Source organism: Vidua macroura, chromosome 3 (genome assembly GCF_024509145.1).
Source record: "Vidua macroura isolate BioBank_ID:100142 chromosome 3, ASM2450914v1, whole genome shotgun sequence".
In the NCBI taxonomy this organism is placed as follows: Eukaryota; Metazoa; Chordata; class Aves; order Passeriformes; family Viduidae; genus Vidua; species Vidua macroura.
In genome coordinates this window covers 91497591-91509747 of record NC_071573.1, presented here as the reverse complement: position 1 = coordinate 91509747, position 12157 = coordinate 91497591, and the positions used below count along the sequence as shown (strand labels likewise).

Here is a 12157-nt window from a genome sequence, read left to right as displayed (position 1 = left end):
TTGTCTTGTTGCAATAAAAATGTTAGGAGACATGACTGGAACATAAAGCCAAAGTACTTTAATCAAATCATATTTTTCTCTATTTCACTGAGCAGTTTAGCTATATGCAATAAGGAGAAAAAGTGTATAACGAGAACAGGAAACATGGCATTACACTTCAGCAACCATCTCACCTTGGAAATGATGTCACTGTGCAAACAGCCTCATTTTCTTTGAGTACAGAAGCAGCCTCTTGCCGTCTTTTCCTCATGTTGTCTTGCACAGTGTTGAATTCAGACATGGTTCCCCCATATGGCTGTCCAGGTGTTCCTTCAATCATGTAACTTCCATATTCTGGTCTCCAGAGTGTTGGGTGACTATAATGAAAGAAGAGGTACATTTAAATATTTCTGCAATTTCAAAAATGTTGAATTGTTTGTGAGAATTTCAGAAATTAGTATCACTTGCAAGAAAAATCTCCTAATATTTGATAGAGGGACACAATGTACCTGCCAATGTACCTCATCAGGAATTGGTGAAAAGAAAGCAAGGTGCAATTTGGCAGTGTAGTAATAGTGTTGCTGTGTAGTGCAGGATTTGCCTACACCAAATTGCAGTCACTCTTAGCATCTGTCTCAAGCTTTGTTTCTTGGGGTTTTAACCAGAGCCAGAAAAACAGATCACTACTGCTTTTCCACAGGAGAGGATAGGGAAAAAACGTCCCTGCCACTCTTACATCTACACTTCTAGTTCTTCCAGAAATGAGAAAGTGCTCCTACAGACAACAGGCTTCTCCTATACAGCCCTCACTTGCTCCTGCAATCAAGAGGTACAGGAGCAAGTACACATGCACATGTACTTTATGGGACATGGATTACTGCATACACACAGACACAAAATCAGAGCAAGACAAAACAAGCACCCAAACTGCAACTTCTGTGGGCTCACCATTACATCCTCCTTTATTTCAAAGCAAAAACTACATGGACTGCCTGCAAGCGTGCTCAAAATCTTTCACTTCCTGAACCCCAGATTTATCTGAAAATTATCAGTATCTGTGGTTTACAGTTTTACCAATAGCAGACTTGAATGTTAAGTGAGGTTAATAAAATTTTACACAGTATCATAACAGGAGGATTAAAAAAAAAAAAAAAAAAAGAAACTGGAAACAGCTACTCACTTGGGGTTTACCTTCTCCCCCTTGTCTTGCAGTGTTTGAAGAACTTCTTCACCACAGAGTAACAAACGCACTTTCTTATTCTCATGGTCAAATTTTACCAACATATATTCCACCTTGTAAATAATAAAAACAAAACAAACAATTAAACAGTAAGATTTTTTCAGGCACAAACACACTGGCATACCAATTTAAGCATCAAGTGAAAAAAAAAAGATATGTCTTACTGAACTTTACAAAGGTTCAAAAACATTACTAACTACAAATGCAGTAAGCAATACTGGCAAAGATGGCTGCAGGCTTATTTCATCTTGAATAAAGACTTGAAATTGCTTAAAATTGCTTTCTCTCCATTTCTAATTGGAGACACTTGACAAAAAAAAACTTGAATTTGTACTTGCCTCCACATTATTTCTGGACTTCCAGTTTCCTACCATATTCAACATCATCTCCTGGTTTGTAAAAGTATCATCCTCACTAGGAGCTGGCCTAATCTAGAGGGGGCATGTGAATCATTCAAATGGACACAGAATGAGCATCAAGCTCGCCACATGCCTGGCCTCCCCCCACATTGCTTGTGGGAGTGGGTAGCAGAGGGAAGAGCACAGGAACTGCAGCTGCTGTCAAGAGACCCAAAGTTGAACATCTGTCCACCATATGTGAGTATGCTACTGTGATTAGCCTCCTGTCCTAGAAATCCCTCTCCAAATGTAGATGTAATGAGCTGGTGGGGAGAATGCTATTTCTGTATAAACCAAATTGCAAGTTTAAAAAAAAAAAAAAAGAAGTTTAAACTGTAAAGAAACACTAAGTCAAGCAGGCAAACACAAAAAAATCCAGTGTTTCATATTTCAAGTACAGTAGTGCATATATTGCATTTATGCATCTAGCTTTAGAAACAACTATTACTTTTGCCTCCAGAAACATTGACTAAATCTTCAAAGCTGTCTTAACACACAGATGATCTGCCATTAATTTTAATAAGAAAAGAAAAAACTTCAGATGGCTTCCAAGTAACCCACAGAGTATCTTGACAACAGAGGGAATGACTGAATAGGCATCCTTAAAGAATGTAATTTAGGCTCATCAAAAGATTTAGCCTACAGGCTACAAAGAAAGAAACAAATTCAGAGTTCACACATTTTTACTTCAGGTCATCATTCACAGACTTCTCACATGTATTTTATCCACAACAAAGTTCAGAGAAACGCAGCCAAGCTGAGAGAACCAGCATGCCTGTCAGAGATTCTAGTTCAAAGGCCAAATATGAGGGGCTTCACCCAACATCCATAATTTGTTATTTTGCTGAGCTCTTTGGAGTTCACTTTTCTCTATAATTTTAACTAGGCTCCTTAGCAAGAATCAAAATATACATCAGATCAAACTACTGATGGAGATGGCTGACCATCAGCCTTACTTAGAGCCAGTGAGGACAACGTACCCTGTCGTGGCCACTATGGACCCAAGTTTCCAGTCACTGCTCTCATCGTGCAACAAATCATACACACCTCTGTCTTCTGCTGCAAGGCTGCTGAGGACAAGACGTGGCATCCCAGCTCCTCCCTGCAGACAGACAATGCTCTGTGCAACCTCAGTGGATGAATCTCTCTGACCACCCTGCTCTGCCTGGCTCACAGAAGTTCTGTGCTGCCTTACCAGGCAAAGGAACAACAGTTTGGCCAGCAAGGTTGCAAAGCGAAAGCTGAAAGTCCAACCCCCCACCCTGTTCCAACACAGAGCAAGCCTAAAACAAATTATTATTCACAGTTTAATGCATTAAAAAAGCAAATACACTCTTAGTTAAAGCAAATACTTCGAGTATCAGAACTACTTATGAGCCAACACAAGGAAAAACTGTTCTTTAGAGGCTTCCTTCCTCTTGATTACTGGCTTGTAGTGTAACGGCATCTACAGAGCACTTCCACGCCAGCTCTGCTCCACTCCATTGCTGAATCTTCTCAAGAAGCACTATGCTCCATTAGCTTGCTAGCACCCAGAATAGTGCTACTTCACTCACTATGACCTTTTCTCACAGCTGGCTACCAAGAAAATTTCAGGCTTTTGAAAATTCTTTTATATCGCCTCTGTAAATACAAGTGAGACCTTGAAGCGTCGCAACTGCGGAGAACCACAACCACTCTTCCTCCACTCATTAAGTCAAACAATTGTGCTGGGCTTGTCTGGAGGCAAAATGAAAGATGACAGCTCTCTGGAAATGGGAAAGCATGTCTGAAATTGTTTGAATGCCTGAGTTGTTTGACCATAATTATATATATTATTTCTACATAAGCAATACTTCTTAAAAATGAAGGTGCATCAAAAACATGTTAGCAGTAATTCTAAGGAACACGGAGGACCGAAGTTGTCACCTATGCCACAGTGCTGTCCCAAATGCCCAGTGTGCACTGCCCATGTACACACCAAGACGAGGCAGCTCTATTTAATCACAGAATCTTCAAGGTTAGAAGAGACCAGAAGGATCAGCAAGTCCAACGGTCAACCCAACATGGCCACTGTAAGCCCTAAATCACTAAATCATATAACCAAGCAAGACTTAGATGCCTCTTTAACATCTCTAGGGATGGTGACTTTATCACCTCCCTGAGTAACCTATCCCAATGCCTGACCACCCTAATGGTGCATTTTTTTGTCTAATGTCTAATCTGAAACACCCATGTTTCAATTTAAGGCTGAATATTTCTTTATCCTAATTTGTGCAAAGCAAGGAGCTAGGTGATAACCCACAAAAGGCTGCTAGCTCCCCTATCATCAAAGCTGTATACCATTTACACATTTTAGCAAAGAAATCACACTTCACTGACTACAAGTTACATAGTTCTCTTGTTAATTCTACCTTCTGTTGGTTAAATTATTCTCCTGCTTCTCATGCCAATTAGTCTGCATGCTCAGTACTTCTCTCGAGTTGGTGGGTTTCTTGAGTCAGTGAACCATGCTGGTGAGAATCTCTCCCTGTTGGATTTACCTTTTACTCAGCCTGAACTATCTCCGCACAGTTGCTGAGTTGGCTTTGTTACTTTATTACTTATCTTGGGAGTTTTGCCAAATGTCCTTGTGGCCTGTAAATTCTGCGTCCTTCGTGCCCACATCCTTCTCCCCAAGCCTTGCTAACCTCTCCCCCCAGACCTAAGGCCACTGAACTGTGTTAAGCCCTAAACCTTAACACGGCAATTCTACCGACAAGTAATTTATCTTTCTAATGCAGGGATAGCAACATATCATCATCCAAATACTTGCCTTAGCAGTGGTCTGTTTCCCAATATAAAAACCTGCCCTTGCACACCCAATTTAACACCATCATGCTAACTACAGAGGGAACAAAACCTATCCAATAGATGGGAGCAAAGCCTCTGCTATAGTGTTAAATGTTAAAATCCTTTTAACTTTCAAAGTATGTGCAATGAGGTACTTCTGCCTATGAAAACACTGGTAAGCACAGAGTCTGGACCGTAGTAAGCTCAGATGTAAGGTGCCAAGATAATATAATAAATAGTTTAGAAGAATGATTTGAAGAGAAGCTTTTTTTTAAATGAGAAAAGTAATGAAAAAAGCATTGCTTCATGCTTTCTGTGTGTGAAAAACAGTAGCTGTGTTAGCCTTGTACCACACTCCTGACCATCCATCCCAGATGTGGACGTCCCATCTCTGGAAGTGATCAAGACCAGTTTGGATGGGGCTTTGAGCAACCTGGTGTAATGGAAGATGTCCTTGCCCAGGGCATGGAGTCTGACAAAATGATCTCCAAAGGTCCCTTACAACACAAACCATCCTGTGATTCTAAATAAACCTGATCATAGGTGACTCACGGACCACTCTGTTTCTCAAGGACAATCTTAATGACAGCTTTCTCCTTCCACTGGACAGCGATTGCCACACATACATGGAACAATTGTTAGCAGTCTCCTCATATGAGCCTTCCTTCAGGCTTGGAGCTTTAAGGGAAATTGAAAATTTTTCCTGAACATCCAATGAGGTCTCATGGGTATTGTTTACTGTTAACAAAAGCCACTACCAACATTTAAGTATTTTCATGGAGTTTGCCTCATATACTTATGTATGCAGTAGAATATACCCCTTTCATTAGTTATTAAGCTCACTTATGGAAAAAAAAGTAGTTCTTCCATATTTTTTTTCATCAGTTAATGCATCATTAAAATACCATTATCATTAAATGACAGCCTAAAGGAGAACAAAGTTTTAATAATCTGACTGTTCATTAAAGAACCTCTGCCATAAGTTTTCAGTGTTAGATGGAAAAAGCAGATTATTTTCTGTCGGTACAAATACTTCTGATGGATGTAGAACATAATACCCAAGGTGGGTTTTCTTGATGCAGTTACCTTCTCACCACTGATGTGATAAAGCATGGAACCACAGAAATAAACAGCTGGTCATGTACCTTTAATGAAAGCTTTACTATCTTACAATAAGTCTAATGTGCTCGGGAGCAAAGTTCAGAGGAAAACAAGTCTGGAAGTGCTACAGAGGTTGGTTACCCTGTTTCTAGCCAGCAAGCCCCCAAACTGCGCACTGGCAAGGCATTTCCACACTCCTGAGATTACCATGGATGTTCTCTGCCACAGAAATAATTTCAAAAATCTGCAACAGGAGAACCAAGATCAAAATGTAATTCCCAAAATGCTTAATTTCAATCAAGAAGATTGGAAGTGGCAATCCAATTAAAAAAGCACCAGCTTTTTTTTTTTTTTTGCCAGCTCTAAACAAAACCAATTCACAGAAAGCATGTCCCAGAAACAAAACACAACTCATGTTTTACATTACATTGACAATCATGAAGAAATTAAGACCTTCTCTGCCGCATTATACATTATCATAGACAAAACGAAGAGGATGCAGAGGCTGTCATCTCAGTCAACACAGCCAGCCACAGCTAAGCACTCTTGCCTGATCTCTGCCATATGACAACATCAGGGCTGCAGATTTTTTTTGTGCATGACACAACGTGACTAGAGAACCTTCTGCACACACCACAAACTAGGAAGCTGGGTTATTGAAAATTAAAATTGAGAAGTTATAACCTTTTGCATGATTCTAAAGAAATAAGATGTGGTGCCTTACAGAAAGATGTGTCATCTTTGACTTCAGTACTGTGTAACACCTCAGGCTAATATTATGAAAAAGACTAGGATCATGTTAACTTTAGATTTCTGCAGCAAAGACAACTTTATTTATTCACCTGTGAAACAAAATGCTGCAAGTTTCTAATTCACCTTTTGCATCAGAGAGAAAAATAAAAAACCTGAACAACTAAATATGCAACATCAACAATAAAATCTTTCTTGTACTCATCCTTCTGACTCACCCTTTCTCATACTGTTAACTAAAATAAGGCATCTGCACAGCAAGAAGAGGTCTTGAGGGAAAATAGGAATTACAATAGAAAATGTCCCATGATAAAACCACAGCAATCCACTTGATATCCACAGAAGGAAATACACTGTGAACAGAATATTTTGTTATCAGAAATATACAAACAGTAGGTAATTTAAACTTCTCTTATTAAAATCTGAGATTGGGAAGGAGGAAATCAGTGTTTACTATGGGGGTGGATCAAAATTTATGACCAATTGCAGCTTGCTTTGGGGAAAAAAACTACTAAAAAAAAAAAAAAAACAGGCAAAAAAAGTAGTTTCATGGCAGTCAGTCAAAGTATCCAGGGAAGGAATAAACATGAAGACTCTTCAAGGGCACCTGTCCTGCTCAAGTCAAGATTTGAAGAGTTACATTTCTGTGCAATAGTGTTTTCCTTTTAGAGGTTGCACACATACACACTCATGGCTGTCAAGCAGCATAAACTGATGCACTAACATCATACCTTGAGACCCAGCCCCAGAAAACACCACTATTTGAAACAGCAGGTATCCATACAAGAGATATAAAGGAAGCACTAAGTCTATTTGTAAATACATAATTCCACTGTCCCTTTATTTTGGCCAAATAAAGCTCAGAGAGAAAGGGTAAATAAGCAGACACATGACAAATAATGAAATCATTCACAAGTGCTGCTTCCCCCCAAGCTGCCAGCAGGTGAGCACATCGATTAAGACAGCTCCACTCCATGCATCTGCACATCACATTTGGCAGAGGCCATCATGAGGAAGTTCTACATTAAAAAATCAAAAATGCATTCTGTTTGAGGAATTTCACTGTGTTTGAGGAATTTCACTGGGGCACAGGGAGACTAAAAGCATTTGTCTTAAAATGACAAGAATGCAAAAGAAGACTTCAAGCTGCCATTGGCTTTAATATAGGCACAAGATTACCAAGAAAAGCTTTTTAAAATGCAATTTTTGCATACTGGTATACTGCAGCAGTTTGTACAAAATGAGAATGTGGAATCATCATAGTTCTGATGATGCATCTGTATAATGACTTGGATGAATTTTTTTAAAAGACCATATATTAACTGACATTCTGGAAAATGCAACAACTATTTTTTGTGATTCCATTTTATTTATAATATATAAAACAAAAAGCTAGTTAGAAGGTTTCAGGTAAACATTAAAGAAACCCCACAACTCACTATACAATTATCTAAGTGGTTTGGATAGATGGACAAACATCTTGCAGCATGTCAAGTTTAAAGAAACCATAATAAACTGTCTATTCTTGTTGTCCGTGTAAGTCAATGCCTATCTCAGCTTCAAAGCTATCATGTGGCATCTTGTTCCACAGGGCATCTAGGCTTTGTAAAATAAGTAATTATCTTAAAAGGACATATGCTCTTCTGGTCCATTAGGTTAGCCAAGTTTCTTGTAAAATAAGAAATTAACAGTACCTTTCTGTACACCATGATGCTGTCTCAACCTACTCATTCAGCAGTTCTGGTCCTTTCTTATCTCCTTTTGAACATTTTTATGCATGTATATCTGTCTCTCATGAAGCCTCACTGGTTGTCTTCTTAGCAAAGAGATGATGAAAACTTCCTCTGTGTATGTTAGGGATAGTACCTGTACTTATTTTATGCAGCTGGTGAGCTAGATTCACCATTGCTAAAAAACGCCCTAGATTTTGTTTCTGGTTTTAAATGGGTGACAGGCAAACTGGAGCCTCAAACCGTGTGCATCTGAACCCAAATTAATTTCCTTAATACGCAAAAATAATTTTACCAGTCTTAAGTTCTGCAGACTGTAGTGTAACATCTCCAACCATACCATTTACAGGTTGCTACTGCCCTGGAAACACCCAAAAACACAACAGGCTAGAAACTGTAACAAGACACTAATGCAATTGCTGGTTCCCTGGAAAGAATCACTCAAGAGGAAATACAGCTCTTTTCACAGCCCAGCCTTTCATTACGAAAAAGGAGAAAGCTTTCAAGAGAGTCACGCATCCTCTAATCAGAAGCAACGCCTTTGGGACATACTGGTAAGAAACCTCTGGCCTCTAGTAGCTCCTGAGAAGGGCTGCTTTGCTTCTTGCATGAGGAAGTGCTGATTAGCACATGTTCATTTTAGTTCTCATTTAACTTATTTACAAGGTATAATTCAAAAACTAAAAGATAAGGAGGTGAATGAATTGACTGCACATGAGGAAGATCAAAAGAAGCTTAAAAAGGACTGAGAAAGAGGTAAAAGGAAGGAAAGAAAACAAAGAACCAAAACCAAACTAGAATTAACTCAGTAAGACTTCAACTTGCAAGCAGTGCAGTGGCACATTTTTCATGCTGCCTCATACACAGCATTATCTTTTTAAAGGCCTCAAAATTTCACTTCAAGTTTCCATTAAGAAAATAACTTTTAAAAAGCTGAAGATGCTTATTGTGTGCTAGGTCCCTACACTGATGGGAACAAGACTCATACACAACAGAAGGGTCATTATGTCCAATTTCACTAAACAAGGCTGGGTAAGTCAGATTCCTACTCCATTCACATGTACTTTAAGATCTCCTTCTGGCACACCTTTCAAAATTTTCTTATGCTGAAACAACTCCTCCTCAGTCTTTACAGACTGTGGAAGACAAGTATTATATGCATATTACATGCATAACATGCATGTAACGTGTATTCATATGCGTATCACATGCATATGAACACACATGTATATGTAGTTTGGTGTGCAATGCTGTGACTCTACACTTGTGTGCACGCTTAGCACAAAACAGCAGCGGTGAGCCCTGCCAGGGGCCAGCCATTCCACTTGCCTGATCCGAGAGTCCGCATTAAGCTCCAAAGGGAAATTCAAGCAACATCCGTCAGTCAGAGGAATGCAATCAGCAGACAAGAGGTGCTGAACAGCACAGGAGACTAATAATACACTGGCACAGAAGGGAGCTTTTTGGGATAAAAGCTGGGAAGCAGCATAATAGGCTAGTATCTGCCAAGCTGCACAAACTAATTGTTTCATGTAGTATCTGCTAACTCTACTGGAGTTCTGAAACAGTACTGAAAAGGTTTTTGATTCTGCTGCACATAAATAAAAAAAATAAACAATGATCACAACTGTGCAACCCCGAGGTCAAGTACAGATTATTGGATGGAAGATGAGAACACAAGGATATTGTACTTGTTAGCATGACAGGGCGTCACCAGGACATATAATTGTTGCCCAAACTTTGTGAGCATTAAGGCAATGATAGTAAGGCAGGGTTTTTGATGAGGGATAATGAGACAGTTCACTGTTTTGTATTTTCCACAGTCAGGAGAAGTCAAGCATAAACAGGGAGGTCAACTGTCAGTTTTAAATGAGGCAGAAGGATGATTAAGAGGCAGAAGACCTTTACCTGCAAATGCAAATTTAAGAAGACCTTTAGAAAGCTTTTTTTTTTTGAGCAAGTCTTACTCTGTTACACTCATATTTGGTAGGCTTTTGTTTTTTACCATTGCAAAGGCTTCATGGTTGTGGAAAATTGACTAAAAAGGAACTTACAACAGCTCTTAGTTCTATTAACACTGTAAGCAATAAAAAAACTGACTTTTCAAAAGGTAGCCGAACCCATGTTTTGACCTTTACAGCTCTTTACTCAGGAGAGGATGGAAGCACTAGGGAATGCTACCCAGCTTACAAGCTGTGAGTCTGTCTCACTCCCTTCAAAACAGATGCCACCATCATGCTCTGTTAGCACTTAGCATTAACACTTCTGTCTAACACCCAAGAAACAGTACATGATAATTCCCCACAGTTTCATTCCCTTGGAACCCCAGCAAATGGTGTCCCTAGGAGGTTACAAGGGATCCCCCCCCCCCAGCTCTGTAATGAGTCTTACAACACACACTGAAAAGTGGAAGTCCTAATGAAAACAAAACCAAAGGATGGTATCTACACTCATAAGCAAACACAGTATTTCCTTTTCACAATGGCATCACCTAGATGGGGAACAACCTTTCAGGTATTCACACATACACCCTGAAAGACAAACTCAGTATGTGCTACAGAAGTTGAGTTTTTTCTCATGAACGTTCCTTAAAAAATTTTACAAGATACATTTTTCACTAAACACGGTCACAGAAACACAAAAGTAATTTTGTTTATTCTGATTTTATCTCTAGCACTACATGAGAGCTGTCATCTTCATTCTTGATTTCTATCTTCAAGAAGTTTTTAAAACAATTAAACATCCTCAGGCTATAACTTTATAGATGAAGGTCAAAGTGCAAACAAGACTTTTTATTAAAACTGTCCAATTAGTCAGTTGATTAATCTAAGCTGCATATAAATGTGGCGCCACTTTCTAACAACTAGGTATCTGAGAGCAAAAATGGAAAACAAATGCACTGCCCTCCGCATTAGTCTATCAACAGCACAGCTCAAGTAAGCTACAGACGAAGGTATAGTTTTGTATTTGCACAAGAGCAGACTGGCTACAAATAGCTGGTCCACTAACAGACTCCTAAATGCTATGTTACATAAAAATATGTAACTGCATAACACAGCAGAATAAAATTGCCACACCTGAGTGTACCAGCATTTGCTAAAATGAAGAGGTGGACAATGAACCAGGTTACCCGACCTTCTCTGAATGTTCACAGACATTTCTAATACAGCTCTCAGCTCCTTATCAAAATCACGTCTGCAATGATTCTGCTCTTAAAACCCTGCCTCTTGCCATGCTGGGGCATGGTAGAAGAGAACTGTGAATCTCCTTTGACATTACGCTCCACTATTTATTGAACATAAACACTGTGTTCAGTAGGGTCCCCAGGCCAAAGGAAGAATGAGGCTCTGAGTCCAGTCTCACCGTACATCTACGATTACCAAGTGACCAGCTGCAGGTGCTGCAGGGGCCGGCTGTACTCGACCCTTTCCTCCACCCACTCCTGGTACTTTCCTCACACTAAGGAAAGCTTGTTGGGTCTACCTGTGAAAGAGCTGAAGCTCTGCTGAGAAAACCAACCACCCTAAAAAACTGAATGGAAGAAGAGTTTTCTGCTGGGTTAACTTTTTGAACTCAGCTGGCCAGTAACAGCACAAGGCAGGCAGCAGAAATATGAGCCTAGAACACAGGGAGGGAAGCTTAACCAGCTTGCTAGTGGATCAGCCTTAGCTATCTTGTGAAATCTCACTCTGAGAAAGCAAGGGCAACTAAAATCTAACACCCATTGAAAAATGAGTACCATCTCTTAAAGATTAATGAGAAAACTCTCGAGCTAAGTCTCACAGCAACAGGAAGAGTGTCTATATTCCTGGACTCAAGAGTGTGAGGCTCTTTCGTCAGCTTCAGTCTTCAGGAGTGTGAAGGTCTTTCATCACCTTCAGAAATCAACTTCAGTCATACAAGACACACAGGAACACAAATGTCAGACAGGAACAGATAAAAGCATATTTAAACTTTCTGAGACCACACCACTCTAGCTGCAAAACCCTGTGGTGTAGACTACGCATACTTTCATTAAACAGATTTTAGTAGCCAAGCCCCTACTCACTCATGGAAGCAACTTCTGTGTGCTGATGCCTGCTGTTACGTGAATTATAAAAGGGGTTCATTTAAAGAAGAACTGACTTTAAGAGACAAGTTCTCTCAGA

At 39.6% G+C, this 12157-nt stretch overlaps 1 protein-coding gene across 6 annotated transcripts in view; it reads right to left on the bottom strand.

Annotated features, from left to right (window-relative positions):
• The window catches only part of GCLC (glutamate-cysteine ligase catalytic subunit), a 34698-nt gene that overhangs the window by 21219 nt on the left and 1322 nt on the right, over positions 1 to 12157 (bottom strand). For all 6 annotated transcript variants that reach the window (XM_053973747.1, XM_053973749.1, XM_053973752.1 and 3 more), the window contains exons 2-3: positions 1160 to 1272; positions 174 to 356 (exon numbers count right to left, since the gene is read on the bottom strand). In XM_053973747.1, the coding sequence (XP_053829722.1) occupies positions 174 to 356; positions 1160 to 1272 (296 nt within the window). The remainder of the gene's footprint in view (positions 1 to 173; positions 357 to 1159; positions 1273 to 12157) is intronic.